At 50.1% G+C, this 16,477-nt stretch overlaps 2 protein-coding genes across 8 annotated transcripts in view; one reads left to right on the top strand and one right to left on the bottom strand.

The window, feature by feature from the left end:
* Positions 1-652: 652 nt before the first annotated feature.
* On the bottom strand, positions 653-8,032 carry SIRT4 (sirtuin 4). 3 transcript variants are annotated; one of them, XR_008312498.1, is made up of 6 exons: positions 7,706-8,032; positions 5,714-6,219; positions 3,914-4,208; positions 2,249-2,435; positions 1,949-2,146; positions 653-1,229 (listed from the first exon to the last, which is right to left on the bottom strand). XR_008312498.1 is itself a non-coding variant. In XM_053279958.1 (5 exons), exons 2-4 carry the CDS (start codon positions 6,217-6,219, stop codon positions 2,283-2,285), a joined length of 954 nt encoding a protein of 317 aa, XP_053135933.1. In that variant the 5' UTR covers positions 7,706-8,027; the 3' UTR covers positions 653-1,229; positions 2,249-2,282. The 3 variants fall into 3 exon arrangements, 2 of the variants coding, with proteins under 2 accessions (XP_053135933.1, XP_053135934.1); XM_053279958.1 differs by lacking the exon at positions 1,949-2,146 and having other exon boundaries at positions 7,706-8,027; XM_053279959.1 differs by lacking the exons at positions 1,949-2,146; positions 7,706-8,032 and adding an exon at positions 7,373-7,693.
* AIFM3 (apoptosis inducing factor mitochondria associated 3) overlaps positions 7,485-16,477 on the top strand; it is a 70,396-nt gene continuing 61,403 nt past the window's right edge. The window contains exon 1 of one of the 5 annotated variants that reach the window (XM_053279954.1): positions 7,485-7,619. The gene's annotated coding sequence lies outside the window, so the exon portion shown is untranslated. Of the gene's footprint in view, positions 7,620-10,425; positions 10,829-11,372; positions 11,388-16,477 lie in introns of those variants that run through there. The other 4 variants (XM_053279953.1, XM_053279956.1, XM_053279957.1 and 1 more) reach the window with 4 other exon arrangements.

The following is a 16,477-nucleotide window of genomic DNA, read 5'->3' as shown; positions in this document are numbered from 1 at the left end:
ATACAATACAATAAATTACTAAATTAGAGCATAAATTACTCTATTGTATAAATACAACCTCCCCCTTACCCCCCAAGTCCTGCTATGCTCCCTCATCGTGGCGGGGCGTTATGCAAAGACCCAGCTCCCTTGAGGAGTCCATAATGCTGGGAAATGTTGAAGGAAAGAGAAGAGGATGACCAGCAGCAAGGTGGATGGACTCGATTATGCCAGCAATGAATGCACCACTGAGAGACCTTCAAGGCCAAGTTGAAGACAGATCATCCTGGAGAGAGAGCTGGTCTTGTGGCAGCAAGCATGACTTGTCCCCATAGCTAAGCAGGGTCTGCCCTGGTTGCATCTGAATGGGAGACTTGATGTGTGAGCACTGCCAGATCTTCCCCTCAGGGGATGGAGCCTCTCTGGGAAGAGCATCTAGGTCCCAAGTTCCCTCACTGACTTCTCCAAGATAGGGCTGAGAGAGACTCCTGCTTGCAACCTGGGAGAAGCCGCTGCCAGTCTGTGTAGACAATACTGAGCCAGATGGACCAATGGTCTGACTCAGTATATGGCAGTTTCCTATGTTCCTATGAGAGAATCTATCGATGTGGATGCTAAGAGTTGACACCAACTGGATGGCACTCAATTAATCAATCAATCAATGCAATACAGCAAGGGTATAAATTACTCTATTGTTCAATATATAAATAGAATAGAGCATAAATGCAAATATTAAATAAACGAGACACAAGCAGCCTCATTGCCTGCAGGATTATAACCCCCTGCTGTGTAATGCCACCTTTGCAGTGGCACCCACGTTTCCCTCTTCACCCTGCACCTCAAAACTCCCGTTGGACTTCCCATGGCGTCCAGTTTTTCTCCCTCCTGCACAGCCGAAGCTGGAAGGGAAGAGGCTATTTGGAGGAGACAGGCAGCTTTCTGAGGATCTTCCGCCCTGGCATTCGAGTGAAAATGGAACGGTTGATGGCGGTGAATGGGAGGGAGGATCCAGACCTTCCCAGTTCCTCTATCTGCACCGCCAGCACATCACAAGAAGAAGCCGAACCAGGCGGTGTTGGAACCCTCGAGGTTTGTAGAGGAAGGGAAGAAGTCCCGAAGCGGTGTAAGGATGAGGTAAGTAGACTGGGGCCCTCGGAGAACTCGTTCTCGAAGTGTCCTCCTCTGATTTGTCTCTGGCCGCTGAAACAACGTTTTGGGCACCATCTGTATCAGCAGGGACCTGTAAACAGCTGAAGAAGCAGGGGTTTAGTTGCTAAGACAGGATCAATTGCAGTTTAAAAGTCCCTCTTATAAATAGGATTTTTCACAGAAGCCAGCTTTCCGAGCATGGTTTCCTTTCTCTCTTAAAAAGAGCATTTCTAGCCCTGAAAACACACCTGGAAGGGTATGGATACTGCCTGTGACAACGTCCGAAGTCAAGCAAGAGCTACCTGCAGGCCCTTTTTCTGTCACAAGATTCTGCCCAAATCCTTCCTCAGAAGGTCTCCTCATCCCGTTCTAGGCTGGGCAAGGACTGGAGACAGGGCCTCCTTGGTCATGGCACCCCTGGAATGGGACATACTTCCCAGAGAAGCTTGCCTGGTGGGAACTTTGTCATTTCAGTGCCAGGTGAGGACTTTTTCTTTCTTTCTTTCATACTGCACGGGAGATGGCAATGGTAATCCCCTCCTGTATTCTACCAAAGAAAACCACAGGACTCTCTGGGCGCCACGAGTCGACACCGACCCGAGGGCACAACCTTTCCTTTCTAACTATACCCATTGCCTCCTCTCGCCCAGTATGTGGTGATGCCTTTCAGCATCTTCCTAAATCACTGCTGCCTGATATAGGAGTTTCCCGTATTCTGGGAAACACCCCAGCGGTGTTTTGGCCCTATCTACCCCCAGCCCAGATTTGGCCCTATCTACCCCCAGCCCAGATTTGGCCCTATCTACCCCCAGCGCAGTACCTCCAGTGACTGTTGCTGGTGTCTATCTCGTGTTTCTTTTTAGATTGTGAGCCCTTTGGGGACAGGGAGCCATCTTAATTCTTTATCATTTCTCTCCGTTTTTGCTGGTCGAATGACCGTAACAATAAAGATTTTGATTTTGATTTGATTCCTCTCCGCAAACCGCCCTGAGCCATTTTTGGAAGGGCAGGATAGAAACTGAATAAAGAAATAATAAAGAAACAAATAAACTACTAGCTTTGCACCAACAACTGGTATCGCGTTCCTCTAGTTCTGGAGGTGTCTGCTGGGAGTACTTACCACTGAAGTTTCCCCCCCTGGCTGCAGGCTTTGGTCACTGTGGGTCAATCAAGGGCAGTATCTCCCCACAACGAGCACTGAGTTTCAAAGAGGCCAGGGCATCTGACCTTGTGGGCCCGATGTTCACGATGGCGACCGGCAGCTTCCTGTCGCGGGCTGCGAGAGCAAACTTGTAAGCGGAGTACACCTGTCGGGACACAACCCCCCCCAGCCTGTCAAGCGGGTCGTGAAGGCGTCACCGCAAGAAGAGAAACGGAGCCAGCCAGCGGTGAGTTCAGAACTCAACTTGGATTTCAACTGGGGGGGTGTTTGGGTTTCGGCACCCCATCTGTAAGAGTCCTTGCCACTTCCCAGGTTGTCCTAAGGACAACAGAGAGGTGGATGTGAAATGCATCTGACGACAAAAGCACCTGGGCTAGGAGCAGAGCTGGTCGGTCCGGAGTGAGCCTGAATTGTCTCCTTTGCAGAGTTCACCTTTGCCAAGCAGAGTTCAGCTAAGCAGGGGAGGAGAGCTGGTCTTCTGGCAGCAAGCATGAGTTTTTCCCTTCGCTAAGTAGGGTCCGCCCTGCTTAGAGAGAAGGTCGCCAGCAGCCCCTCTTTGCAAGGAGACGAGGCCAGCACGGCGTAGTGGTTAGAGGGCTGGACTAGGACTGGGAAGACCCGAGTTCAAATCCCCATTCAGGAGAACTGGTCTTGTGGCAGTAAGCATTAATTGTCCCCTTTGCTAAGCAGGGTCTGTCCTGGTCTGCATTTGAATGGTAGACTACATGTGAGCACGGGAAGAAATTCCCTTTAGGGGAAGATGCTTGCATGCAGAAGGTCCCAGATTCCCTCCCTGGCATCTCCAAGATAGGGCTGAGATTCCTGCCTGCAACCTTGGAGAAGCCGCTGCCAGTCTGTGGAGACAATACTGAGCTAGACGGACCAAGGGTCGGACTCGGTATATGGCAGTCGCCTATGACCCTAGGTTTGCATTTGGATGGGTGCCTACAGGTGAGCACCGTCTGCTGTAAGATATTCTCCTTAAGGAATGGGGCCATAGCTCAGTGGATAGAGCATCTGCTTAGCATGCAGGCCCCTGGTTCAATCCCTGGCAGCCAGTGTGGTGTAGTGGTTAGAGTGTTGGACCAAGACTGGGGAGACCTGAGTTCAAATCCCCGCTCAGCCATGAAACGCAGTCACGTATCTCTCAGCCTGACCTCGAGGAAGAGCGGGATATAAATGTAAAAATAAAATAAATAAATAAACAAACAAACATAACCATGGACTCTGGGCTCCTTGGAGGAAGATCAGGATATAAATGTAAAAATAAATCTCCAGGTAGGGCTGAGAAACACGCCTGCCTGAAACTTTGTAGAGCAGGACTGCTCAACTTTGCCCCTCCCCTGGCTGTTTTTGGACTCCAACTCCCATGATCCCCAGCCACAGTGGCCAATAGCCAGGGAGCATGGGAGTCGTAGGCCAAGATCTGCAGGCGGGCCGAAGTTGAACAGCCCCGTTGTACAGCCACTGCCATTCAGAGAAGAGAACAGTGAACGAAATGGACTAATGGTCTGTCTCCATATAAGCCAGTTTGCCCCCATGAGGCTACGAGCCAGTGTTTGAACAGGCCCCGCCCGCAAACTGCACCCAGCACCAACAGCCCGTGGGCTCACTTCCGGATACCTGCAACGAAGAGCCGGCCACAAGGACAGCGTCCGATTCAGCCAGGCGCTGGTACACAAAGTCCACTTTCTCTTTGCTCACGGTGTCTCCAAAGAACGTCACGTCCGGCTTGAGGGGCCCGCTGCACTTGCGGCAAGGGGGGACGCGGAAGCTGCGCACCTGCTCTTCCGTCAAGAAGACATCCCCATCGGGGGCCACTCCGTGAGCCGTGGCTCTCCACGCGGGATTGAGGGCCTCAAAGCGCTCCTGGAGGTCAGCCCGGGGCGTCTGGTCTCCACAGCTGAGGCACAGCACCCTGCACAACGAGAACGTCTCGAGAAACCTCGCCTCTTCACTCATATCCCCTCGTCTCTGGGGTATCCCCAAAGCATCTGGGTAAGAAGACCGATTCGACATGATCCTCTCCCACAAGAAGTATCGGTTCCCCGATCCAATGTTTTTCGTTTCGCCCAGCGGTTCCCAACCTTAGGTCCCCAGTTATGGTTGGACGACAACACCCGTCATCACATTCCCTCTCCAGCCACAAGGGCTGAAGATGGGAGTTGTAGTCCAGAACCATCTGGGGACCCAACCTAGGTCAACACATGACCCAACACACATGAAGGCTGTTTACATGACCAACGAATCCAGGCACTTGGAGGCAGGTTCCTACCTGCCTCCTTGCACACAAGCATGAGGCGTCCCCACGCTCTGCTGCTTGCACGCCCGGCGAGTGGCGTGGGGGTGAGCAGCAGAGCCGGGATCCAGAGGACTTCCTCCTCTAGCATCACACAATGAGGAGCAGCATGATGCATTGGAGGATTTCCCCATTTCCGGTTGTTCCTGCCACCCAACTCTATGGTCAATTGGGCTGCAGGCAGTCCGAGCTTCCACCCGACTGGGATAAGTTACGTAGATGGGTGCGTGCCTTCTAGAAATTCTGGGCTACCCAGCTGAAGAGCGTCGGGATCAGGACCAGTGGTCCCTCTAGCGGCTGCCTGATACAGTACCAGTGGGGATTCGAACTGGCAACCTCTGGCTTGCTATTCAAGTCATTTCCCCGCTGCGCCATTAGGTGGCTACACCAGCCGTGTGAACCAGACTGATTACTATTATTTATAGGCCTAGTTCACATGATCGTTTGAATCTAGGTTCAGTGTGGGTTACCGACATCAGTGCGATTGTCGGAACCCACATCAAGCCAGGAATCTCACATTCATCTTGGGCTATATATCATCTTGCCGTGGGTTCTACACAACCATGCACACGTCAGTAACTCACATTATAAATCTAGATTTGGACAATCGTGTGAACCAGGCCTTGGTGTTGAAGTGCGGAGAAGCAGTAAACTGGCCAGAAACTGTACTGAGAAAAAACAGTCTCAGCAGGAGGAGAGCTGGTCTTGTGGTAGCCAGCATGACTTGTCCCCTTAGCTAAGCAGGGTCCACCCTGGTTTGCATTTGAATGGGAGACTAGAAGTGTGAGCACTGGAAGAGATTCCCCTTAGGGGATGATGGAGCCACTCTGGGAAGAGCATCTAGGCTCCAAGTTTCCTCCCTGGCAGCATCTCCAAGATAGGGCTGAGAAAGGCTCCTGCCTGCAGCCTTGGAGAAGCCGCTGCCAGTCTGGGTAGACAATCCTGAGCTAGATACTAGCTAGACCAAGAGCTTGACTCAGTATATTTATTTATATATGGCAGCTTCCTCTGTTTCTATAGTCTGAAATGCAGGACTGTGGGGTGGTGGGTTGTTCCCCCCCAACTGCAAAGCCACCCCCCCCTTTTCGTCAGACTTCTTGTCCCCTTCCCCGTTCTCTCCCCACCTGTGTATGCAGCCATGTAACTCCGTCAGCCGCCGGTTTCCCGCCTTGGTGTGCAGGGCGTCCACATTCTGGGTCACCAGCCAGTGGAGTTTCCCCAGCGCCTCCCAGTTCTTCAGAGCGAGGTGTGCTGTGTTGGGGCGATGGGAGGAGAACTGGGGCCAGCCTACAAAGTTCCGGGCCCAGTACTTCTGGCGGGCCTTGGCGCTACGGAGGAATTCGGCGTGCTGGACGGGCCGCCTGTCCGTCCGCGCGTAAAGGCCCACGCCTTCCGAGCGGTAGTCCGGGATCCCCGATTCGGTGGAAATCCCGGCTCCAGTCAGCACAAAGACTCGGTTGGAGCACGAAACGAAGCCTTGCAGCTTTTCAACCTCCCCAGGGTCCGGAGGAGGGCTGGCTGGGACGAAGGCCAGCATCTGGACGGCGGTGGCTGTGGAGCGGGAGCTGTGCCGGTGTAGCCCCCAAACTCTGCATCCTTGCCAGGTCTTCCGGGCAGAGTTAATGCTCATCTAGGTGAGGAGAGGGTGAGTAAAAGCTGGCGCTTCAAATCAGACAGCCCCGCTGCAGCTCAGTTAGCTACAAGGACAGGCTCTCTTGCCTGCTTAAGGCATTGGAAGGAGAGTTAGTCTGGTGGTAGCAATAGCATGACCTGTCCTCTTAGCCCGAAACCCTGGGAGAAGCTGCTGCCAGTCTGTGTTGACAATCCTGAGCAGGATGGACCAAGGGTCTGACTCAGTATATGGCAGCTTCCTATGTTATTTATTTAGAGAGGCGAGCTGGGCTTGTGGTCGCAAGCATGACTTGCCCGCTTATCTACGCAGGGTCTGCCCTGGTTCCATATGAATGGGAGACTAGAAGTGTGAGCACTGGAAGAGATTCCACTCAACAGGGGATGGAGCCACTCTGGGAAGAGCAGAAGGTTCCAAAGTCCCTCCCTGGCAGCATTTCCAAGAGAGGGCTGAGGGATATTCTTGCCTGCAACCTTGGAGAAGCCGCTGCCAGTCTGTGAAGACAATACTGAGCTAGCTAGACCAATGGTCCGACTCAGTAAATGGCAGCTTCCTATGTTCCTATGCCCTGGTTGTGTATGAATGGGAGACTCCATGTGTGAGCACTGTAAGATATTCCCCTTAGGGGATGGACATAATAAAGATTGATTGACTGAAAACAAACAAACAAATAAAATCTCGTAAGGGACAGACAATTTTGGGCTGAAATGTCCCTGCTAACCAATATCCTTAGTAACCCAAAGGGGGTTCCCAACCACAGATGTTGTTGGATTACAACTCCCATCATCCCCCGGCACATCTGGGGACCCAGGTTTTGAAGCAAGTCTCTAAACCTCCACTTAAACCCCACCCCCAAATTTCTTCTTTGCATGTACTGTGCAATCCGATGCACGTTAGAGTTGCCAGAATTTCGGGTTTCACCCGGATCTTAAGGATCTCACCCAGATTGCTTAGTCCACCCAGATCTGCCCGGATTTCAGCTTTCTTTCTTTTCTTTTTTTAAGCAAAAAAAGCTAAGCTCCAGCCCTTGTAGAAGCGGAGTTATGCAGCAAAACGTGCAGTCCCTATCCGGTTCAAAAATTAGTTTCAAGCCTATTTACATAACAGGCAAATTAGGCACCCGGATTTGAAAAACCAAAATCTGGCAACCCACCTTTACTTAGGAGTAAGCCCCGCTGTAATCAGCTGGGCGGACTCCCCAGCTAGTAGGCGTCCGCGTGAGCGATTTCTCAAGGCTGCTGCGTGGCCGTGGCCGCATCCCTGCGAGCTGATCGTGAGAATGCACCTGATTCCGAGGTTGCACATGCAACGCGAGCGAGTGTGCCAGTGTCAGCAACTACTCGATACTAGGCTCGGTTGGTAAGGGGGGGGGGACACGCAAACTGCACAACTGCGTCAAGGTGAGCGTGTGAAGTCCTTTGCAAAAGACACATATACTATTCCGTTTGCCAGAAAGGCCACCCCTCCCCTCCAGGATCCCACTCACCTCTCATTACAGACCGAAGTACGTTGTGCAATCGACCGCCACCCCCTCTAAGGGGCAGCAGAGGTTGCTGGGAAATGCAGTTCTCCCCGGAGGGAGGGCGGGGAGGGCTCTCGCGGGGGAAAAACTACAGTTCCCACAATCCCCCTGGCGATCAGCTGCGGCTGGTTATAGCGGCACAGTTTGGGATGCCTGACAGCTGTTTGTATTATTATGGCGATTTCTCTTTTTCAAGAGGCGATTTGGGAGTTCTGGGGCAGAAGGCGCATTGTGAGAGCAAAGAGGCTTCTGCGTTCTGTAGGATCCTGGAGGTTCTGGAAAGCAGCCAGTGAGCGCGGCCGGCGCACCGACCGAATGCTCTCCAGCGACTGGACTACAACCGCCATCACCCCCCTGGGAAGCGGCAGGGGGCTGATGGGAGTTGTAGTCCAACAACGGCTGGGGCTGATGGGAACTGTAGTCCAGCTACAGCTGGAGAGTGTTGGCCACTCCCTGGACCAGGAGGGCTTCCCTTGAAGTGGCCTTGAAGGAGGAGAGTGGGTCTGGTGGCAGCAGGCATGAATTGCCCCCTTTGCTAAGCAGGGTTCACCCTGATTTGTATTTGAATGGGAGACGACGTGTGAGCCCTGTAAGAGATTCCCATTAGGGGATGGGGCCGCTCGGGGAAGAGCATCTTCAGGCTTGCATGCAGAATATATATATATATATATATGATAAATAAATTAAAAAATTATATGTGTGTGTGTGTGTGTGTGTGTGTATATATATATATATATATATATATATATATATATATATATATATAATTTTTTAAAATTTATTTATCATATTTTATACCATCTGATATGTACATCTCTGGGCGGTGTGCAAAATTTAAAATATTTAAAAGTCACAGATTAAAATACATAACGTGATAAAAACAATAGCATAACATAGTTATTAAAATAAAATCATTTAAATTATTTAAATTAATTCTCATTAAAAGCCTGCGAAAACAAGGAGAGTCTTGAGGTTCTTCCTGAAAACAAACAGAGAAGGAGATGCTCTTGTTTCCTTAGGGAGCGTATTCTGAAGCCCTGGAGAAGCGACAGAGAAAACCCGGTCCTGGGTCGCCACCAAACGAGCTGGTGGCAACCATAGCCGGACCTCTCCAGAAGATCGTAACAGGCGGCAGGGTTGATGACAAAGGTGGCGTTCTCTTAAATTGCCTGGACCCAAGCCGTTAAGGGCTTTATAGGTAATAACCAGCACTTCATATTTCAGCCGGAAACATTTGGAGCAGAACGTCCAAAGTTCCCTCCTGGGCATCTCCAGACAGGGCTGAGAGGAGAGCAGGGAGAGGGCTGATGGGAGGAGAGCCAGTCTTGTGGCAGCAAGCATAAATGGTCCTCTTTGCTAAGCAGGGTCTACCCTGGTTTGCATTTGAATGGGAGACTCCATGCGTAAGATATTCCTCTTAGAGGATGGGGCCGTTCTGGGGAGAGTATCTGCATTCATGCATGCAGAAGATTCCAAGTTCCGTGGCATCTCCAAGACAGGGCTGAGAGAAACTCCTGCCTGCAACCTTGGAAAAGCCACTGCCAGTCTGTGTAGACAATCCTGAGCTAGATGGACCAAGGGTCGGACTCGGTATATAGCAGCTTCCGATATGCCTATGCAAGACTTACTCCTCACTAGCAGTACACATAGTATGCATCCAAGAAGGCCCCAAATTCAAATCCCCAGGGGTCTCAATTTAAAAGAACACCAGAAAGTAGGGCAAAAATCTTTGCCTTAGATTTTGCAGAACCATTAGGATTGCTTCCCACCCTCGGGCGCCCTGATACTGTTGAATTCCCGTGATCATCTCCAATGGCAAAGGCCACGGTCTCTTCTTTCGAAACCCACATTTTGAATGGTGGTGGTGGCGGTGGTGATGGAAGTAACGTCTGAACCAGCCTTCTTGGGTCGGGGGCTGCAGAAAAACCAAGCTCTGTGGTACAGAGGAGGGCACAGATGTTGGACGAGGAGAGCTGGTCTTGTGGTAGCAAGCATGACTTGTCCCCATAGCTAAGCAAGGTCTGCCCTGGTTGCATATGAATGGGAGACTTGATGTGTGAGCACTGCAAGAGATTCCCCTCAGGGGATGGAGCTGCTCTGGGAAGAGCAGAAGGTTTCAAGTTCCCTCCCTGGCTTCTCCAAGATAGGGCTGAGAGAGATTCCTGCCTGCAGCCTTGGAGAAGCCGCTGCCAGTCTGTGAAGACAATACTGAGCTAGATAGACCAATGGTCTGACTCAGTATATGGCAGCTTCCTATGTTCCTAACTCCTAAAAGCGCACTCTGGATCGGGAGAAATCCACTTAAAAATAGTGTGGGGAGGAGCATTTAGACCAGAGCTGGTCTTGTGGTGGCAAGCATGACGTCCCCTTAGTTAAGCAGGGTCTGCCCTGGCTGCATATGAATGGGAGACTAGAAGTGTGAGCACTGGAAGATATTCCCCTCAGGGGATGGAGCCGCTCTGGGAAGAGCAGAAAGTTCCAAGTTCCCTCCCTGGCAGCATCTCCAAGAGAGGGCTGCGAGAGACTCCCGCCTGCAACCTTGGAGAAGCCGCTGCCAGTCTGGGTTGACAATGCTGAGCTCGATGGACCAAGGGTCTGACTCAGTATATGGCAGCTGCCTATGTTCCTAATTGCTCCTCCTCGGTTCCCCTGCAGCAGTGAAGCAAGAGTCAGTTCCCTGGCCCATCCACAGAGGCTGCCATCCGAGCAACGGCCTCCCGTGTCTTGTCAGCCAGCGAAGGGGTGGGTGGGGGTGGAGGTGGCCCAGCTGCCTTCTTGCAGGTGCCTTGAAGTTTCTGGCAGAGCTGGACTTGGCTGCAGCCGCCGAGCAGCGGTGGTGGCTCAGGGAAAGGGCAGCTGAGGCCGGAAAGAAGCGCTGAGGCATTCTTGCCAAGTGGGCAGTCTTGGGCTGTGTTTTATCAATACTGCATGCAGTTGACGGAATTGCTGGCTGGGCTACCTTGCTGCAAGCACCCTCTGCTGCACCCTCTCCCAAGAAGCCTGCATCCGACAGCAGCTGGTCCGGGAAGATCTGCTTTGGAAGCCCCTGATGTGCTTCTTGCATGCCTCCTCTCTCTCCCTGCTCCGGTAAGAAGCCCTCCTTGCTGAAAAAGAAAGCCAGGCAGGTTCGCAGAACAGAGCCGCCTTCCCCGGTGTTTGACTTCTGTTCTCAGCTGAGACAGCATCGATGGAGAGATTATTTTCTTTCTTCCCCCTTCCCCAAACCTGGTGGCAATTTCAGCTGTTTTTACATAGCGGCCGCTGTGCATTTGATGAGCCTGTAGTGCTCTGATCAATTTCAATGTGGTTTTTTAAAAAAAACAACACACAGATTTCTGTGTGGCTTTGAGAGACTGCAGCTCTGATCTTCTTGCTAAAAATCCCTGGCTGTTTGGCCCTTTTGCTGAGAGTAGCTCTGCCACAAAAAAAGGCAAGCATTTTAATTGGACTTTTTATTTTCTCCACTCCCCGCCCCCTCTCCCGGTGACTGGGCTCTCATCTTCCTTCTCTCTCTGCTGGGCTTGGACCATCCAGAGACTGAACAGATCTCTCTCCCCTGTTATTTATTGTGTGGTGCCCACGCTTAAAGAAATCACTTCTTGGGATGGAGGTTGGCCATTTGTCCCGTCACTGGGATGTTGCAGAGGTAGCCCAAACAAGTTGAAAGTCAGTAGGGGGGCGGGGGAATAATTTTTAAATTATTAAAAAAAACACACACCAAAAAAACCACATCAATTTCTTGGGCGTTGGGAGAGTCCAGGTTCCCAAATGGTGGTCCCTGCAGCCTCTGCTTCAAGACAAGAGGCTGCAGGGACCTCTTGTGAAGTGGGTTTAATGCTTTTTTGTGTGTGTGAAGTGCTTATTTTGTGCTTATAATGCTTGTGCTTATAATGCTTTTTTGTGCTTATAATGCTTATTTTGTAAAGTGGGTATAATGCTTTTTGTGGGGACACGTGCATCATCAGCCACTCAAAATACATGACCTAATTTTTTGAAAATGTGCTGAACTCTTCCCTGTATCCTTCAGCATCCAAGATGCTTGTGTGTGTGTGTGTGTGCGTGTGCGCGTGCTGGACTTCTGGGGCTCTGGCTGGCTGTTGAGAAGTTGAAGAAGTTCTTCAACTTGGAGGAGAGCTGGTCTTGTGGTAGCAAGCATGACTTGTCCCCTTAGCTAAGCAGGGTCTGCCCTGGTTGCATATGAAAGGGAGACTAGAAGTGTGAGCACTATAAGATATTCCCTTCAGGGGGTGGAGCTGCTCTGGGAAGAGCATCTAGGTTCCAAGTTCCCTCCCTGGCAGCATCTCCAAGATAGGGCTGAGAGAGATTCCTGCCTGCAACCTTGGAGAAGCTGCTGCCAGTCTGTGAAGACAATACTGAGCTAGATGGACCAATGGTCTGACTCAGTATATGGTAACTTCCTATGTTCCTATGATCGTTTGCCTATCCACTTCCCCAGGAAAAGAATCCTTTGCTAGATAGATGTGCGTAATGGGGTGAGTGGGGTAAATCTGATCTCTTGGGGAGCAAATGCATTTCGGGCTAATTGGAAGTGGGGTGGGTCTCTCTTTGCAACAGTGATGATCTCCAAATAACAGTCCATATCTATTTAGACCAGGACTGCACAACTTTGGCCGTCCACTGTTGTTCGACCAACCATCCCTGATCCCACCACCCCTGATCATTGGCCACTGTGGCTGTGGATGATGGGAGTTGTAGTCTAGTAACAGCTGGCGGGCCAAAGTTGTGGAGCTCTAGTTTAGACCCAGTGTGCTTGAATCGGACTGACCAAGGACTGACCCTTTCATCTGTAAACACAGTTTTGTTTTACTCGCCCTGCTCCCTCTCTCAGTGTTTTTAAGAAACAACTAAAAACACGTCTTTTAAAAGAGGCTTTTTAATGTTCCAGCTGTTTTGTGTATCAGGTAGGTTCTTTAGTTGTTTTAATAATTCTTCATTTTTAGCTTGAAGCTTTTAAAAGCTAATTTTGATTGTGGCTTTAGCTTGGATTTTTAAAAACCTGTTTGATTTGGTTAATTTGGTTAGTCTGATTTTGTATTGTAACTGTCTTATAAATGTGAGCTGTCCCGAGCAGTAATGTACTGGAGGGGAGAGGTATACATGTTTTAAATAAATAATAAAAAATTTTTTTTGTAATGCAGTGTGCTAGATGTTGTAGGAGGAGGAGAACTGGTCTTGTGGCAGCAAGCATGGATTGTCCCCTTTGCTAAGCAGGGTCTGCCCTGGTTTGCATTTGAATGGGAGACTACATGTGAGCACTGTAAAGAATTCCCCTTAGGGATGGGGCCGCTTTGGGAAGAGCATTTGCTTGCTTGCATGCAGAAGGTTCCAAGTTCCCTCCCTGGCAGCATCTCCAAGTTAAGGCTGAGAGAGATTCCTGCCTGCAACCTTGGAGAAGCCGTTGCCAGTCTGGGTAGGCAATACTGAGCTAGATGGACCGATGGTCTGACTGATTGGGCAGACTGATATGGCAGCTTCCTATATTCTTATGACTACAACTCCCATCATCCCCTGCCACAGTGGCCAATGGCCCTTGGGAATTATAGTCCCAACAATATCTAATGGCGGCGAAGGTTGGGAAGAGAACCCGTGATGTAGTGTCACTTGGAGGGGAGATCGTGGGGGAGGAAAGGGTAGTTTCCACCAAGAGGAGCAATCCTGTTATCTCTGTGAAACAAAATAAAGGATATATAACATTATAAGGCATATATTATAAGGCATATAATAACATATATAACATTATAACATTGGGGTGTAGTGGTTAGAGTGTTGGACTAGGACCGGGGAGACCCGAGTTCAAATCCCCATTCAGCCATGATACTTGCTGGGTGACTCTGGGCCAGTCACTTCTCTCTCAGCCTAACCTACCTCACAGGGTTGTTGTGAGGAGAAACCTAAGTATGTAGTACACCGCTCTGGGCTCCTTGGAGGAAGAACGGGATATAAATTTAAATGTAAAAAAAAAGTAAATAGATAACATCGTATTCAAGCATCATAATTCCAGCAGTGCAAACTAAACATTTTATGGAGGAGAGCTGGTCTTGTGGTAGCAAATCTTGTCCCCTTAGCTAATTAGGGTCCACCCTGGTTGCATATGAATGGGAGAATTGAAGTGTGAGCACTGTAAGATATTCTCCTTAGACAATCGAGCCACTCTGGGAAGAGCATCTAGGTTCTATGTTCCCTCCCTGGCACCATCTCCAAGATAGGGCTGAGACAGATTCCTGCCTGCAATCTTGGAGAAGATGCTGCCAGTCTGTGCAGACAATACTGAGCAAGATGGACCAATGACCTGACTCAGTATATGGCAGCTTCCTATGTTTTGAAAATTCGATTCGAATTGAATTGCTCTTCTAAGGGGGTGATTCTATTCAAATTTGGATCACTCAAATCACCCAGAATCAAGTCGAATCAATTTGCACATCCCTAATGAATATTTCTGTTGCACTAAGTCTGAGATGTGCATGTTATACCAGGGCTGTGGTAGTGCAAATGTGTGTGTGAAAAAGGTTGTGCAATGTGTGTTGTTGGGCAAAGAGGCACTTTTTAAATGTGGCTATTCTCTTTATTTAAGAGGGGGAGAGTAACTGGCCCTGTCCACCCCCAGCACAGGACCTCCAGTGACTGTTGCTGCTGATGTCTATCTTATGTTTCTTTTAGATTGTGATTCTTTTGGCGACAGGGACCCATCTTATTTATTTATTTGTTATTTCTCTTTGTAAACTGCTTTGGAAACATTTGTTGAAAAACGGTATATAAATATTTGTTGTTGTTGTTTGTTCTGTGCCATATGTTTTGCAGGGAACCTTTGCACAAAAGCGCAATTCCAAAAGTCCCCCAGATTTCGCACAGCTGTGCAATCTTCTTGCACTTTTTCAACTTTGTTCGTTGCAAAAGTGCAGTGTTAATCAGGATGGGGCTGCGTGGCCCCATTTGGGTGGGAGATCGATTGGCCCTACTGCGTTGGGAGCGAGACTAGGAGCGGCGCTCTCTGCCTTCCATTTGAGACCAAAATAACACCTGCCATGTCTGACATCAGACACGGGGCGTGTGTCTGGGCCCGTACTTGTGGCCCCTGATCGGTGGTGGCCCGGGTTCTTTGAACCTGTTCGCCCAATGGTGGCTCCACCCCTGGAGTTGGAGTTGGCAGATGCAAGGGGTCTATCAATCTGTCTCCAGCACTTTCCTGACAGCCTCCCTAGAAGTGAGCCTTGATTCTTAGCACCAGGCACATTTTCCTTATGTTTTTCTTGGACAGCCAACAATCAATAAAATCAAGAAAAGACTCCTCAATAGTGACTAGAAATGCTTCCAAAACAGCACAGCAAGTGTTTCCCATGTTTCGGACAGAAGAGAGCAGGGGTGTGACTCTAAAACAACTGGGTTGGAAAGGGGTGTCAACGGACATGATTAGGGGGAGTGAGGATTTTGCTAGTCATGAAATACTTATAGAGGTAAGGCAATGGATGGTGTTTATTTGCCTTATTAATGAAGCCTGCTTGACCTTTCCCTCTTAGAAGGACTCGGCCAAACCTGTACAAGCTGGGCAGTGGGACGGGGGTGGTGGTCAAAAAATGAACCGCGGGTACAATGGCTTGTTCCTCACCTCTTCACTCCCTCCCACAGTGGCCTCACTCTCCCTAGTTTTAGCCCGGTGCCATGTTTTCTCCAGGCACATGGGTTGGTTATTCCCCCAGCTAGGAAAGTGGGTGGATAACTAGCTTGTGCACCCGAGGTTAACATGACAAGTGGGCAAAACTAGGAAAAGTGAGATGGGTGAGGAGAAGTGAGCAGGAACCAGTTGCACCTGTGTCTTATTTAACGCCTCCCCCGCCCCATCCAGGCCACTCCTGGTAGAAATGCATCCTCGGGCCTCGGTGGTCATCCCAGGGAAAGGATGCTCTCTAGGATAAGGGCATCACAACCAAGAAGGGATGAGGTTTTTTAAAACCTCATGTAACTATTCTTTAGCGGCTGTGATGCCAGAATATCCAAGAATGTGAGCTATTTGGGGATGAGGTCATAGCTAATTGGTAGATCATCTGCTTTGCCCGCAGAAGGTCCCAGTTTAATAAAAATAATAATGTTGACAGCTTGACTGGTGTCGTGCTGGTGAACAAGGTTAAAAAAAAAAATGTTAAAAGGGTGTGCAACCTGTAGTGTGCCTCCTGCTGTGAAATGCCCAGACACACTCTTCATCTGTCCTTGTGGTGCAAGAAACTGCATAATTTTTGAGCATCCCTGCAACTTTGCACAACTGTGTGTGTGTGTGCGTGCGTGCATGGGTGTGCACACGCTTGTTCGTGCACACAGCTTTGCTCACTGCACTAGCGTAGTGTTAGTCTTGATGTCGGCCTGTGTATCGAGCAGAATCGCCCTGATGGATCGGACTCGAATCCTTCCGGTTCACCATTGCCAACTGCTATCTCTGTCTGCAGTATCTGCTACTCGGAGGTACGCCACATGGCAGGGGCATAGCTAGGGGAGAGGGGGGCCCATGTTCATCCCTCTCTCGGGCGGCCTCCCAGAATGAGGGAGATAATGAAGAAAACAGGGAGGGATGGAGCTGGAGGGCCCTCAGGAGCTGGTGGCCCGTGTTCTTTGAACCCTTTCGCTCAATTATAGCTACGCCCCTGCTGCATGGAGGTTCTGCTTTGCCACCTTGGCTAGTAGCCATGAAGAGACCCATCCTCACCGCTTCAAAAGCCAGTTGTCCCC

Source organism: Hemicordylus capensis, chromosome 15, assembly GCF_027244095.1.
Source record: "Hemicordylus capensis ecotype Gifberg chromosome 15, rHemCap1.1.pri, whole genome shotgun sequence".
NCBI classification, from domain to species: domain Eukaryota; kingdom Metazoa; phylum Chordata; class Lepidosauria; order Squamata; family Cordylidae; genus Hemicordylus; species Hemicordylus capensis.
This window is presented reverse-complemented; position numbering and strand designations above follow the sequence as displayed.

Bases quoted from the DNA above. Each gene is read 5' to 3' on its own strand.
- SIRT4 (XM_053279958.1), bottom strand. From the start codon at position 6,219: ATGAGCATTAACTCTGCCCGGAAGACCTGGCAAGGATGCAGAGTTTGG. The intron at 4,209-5,713 runs GTGGGGAGAGAA...CTCGTTGTGCAG, and splicing joins TTACATGGCTGCATACACAG to GGTGCTGTGCCTCAGCTGTG. The intron at 2,436-3,913 runs GTATCCGGAAGT...GTGTCCCGACAG, and splicing joins TGGCCGGCTCTTCGTTGCAG to GTGTACTCCGCTTACAAGTT.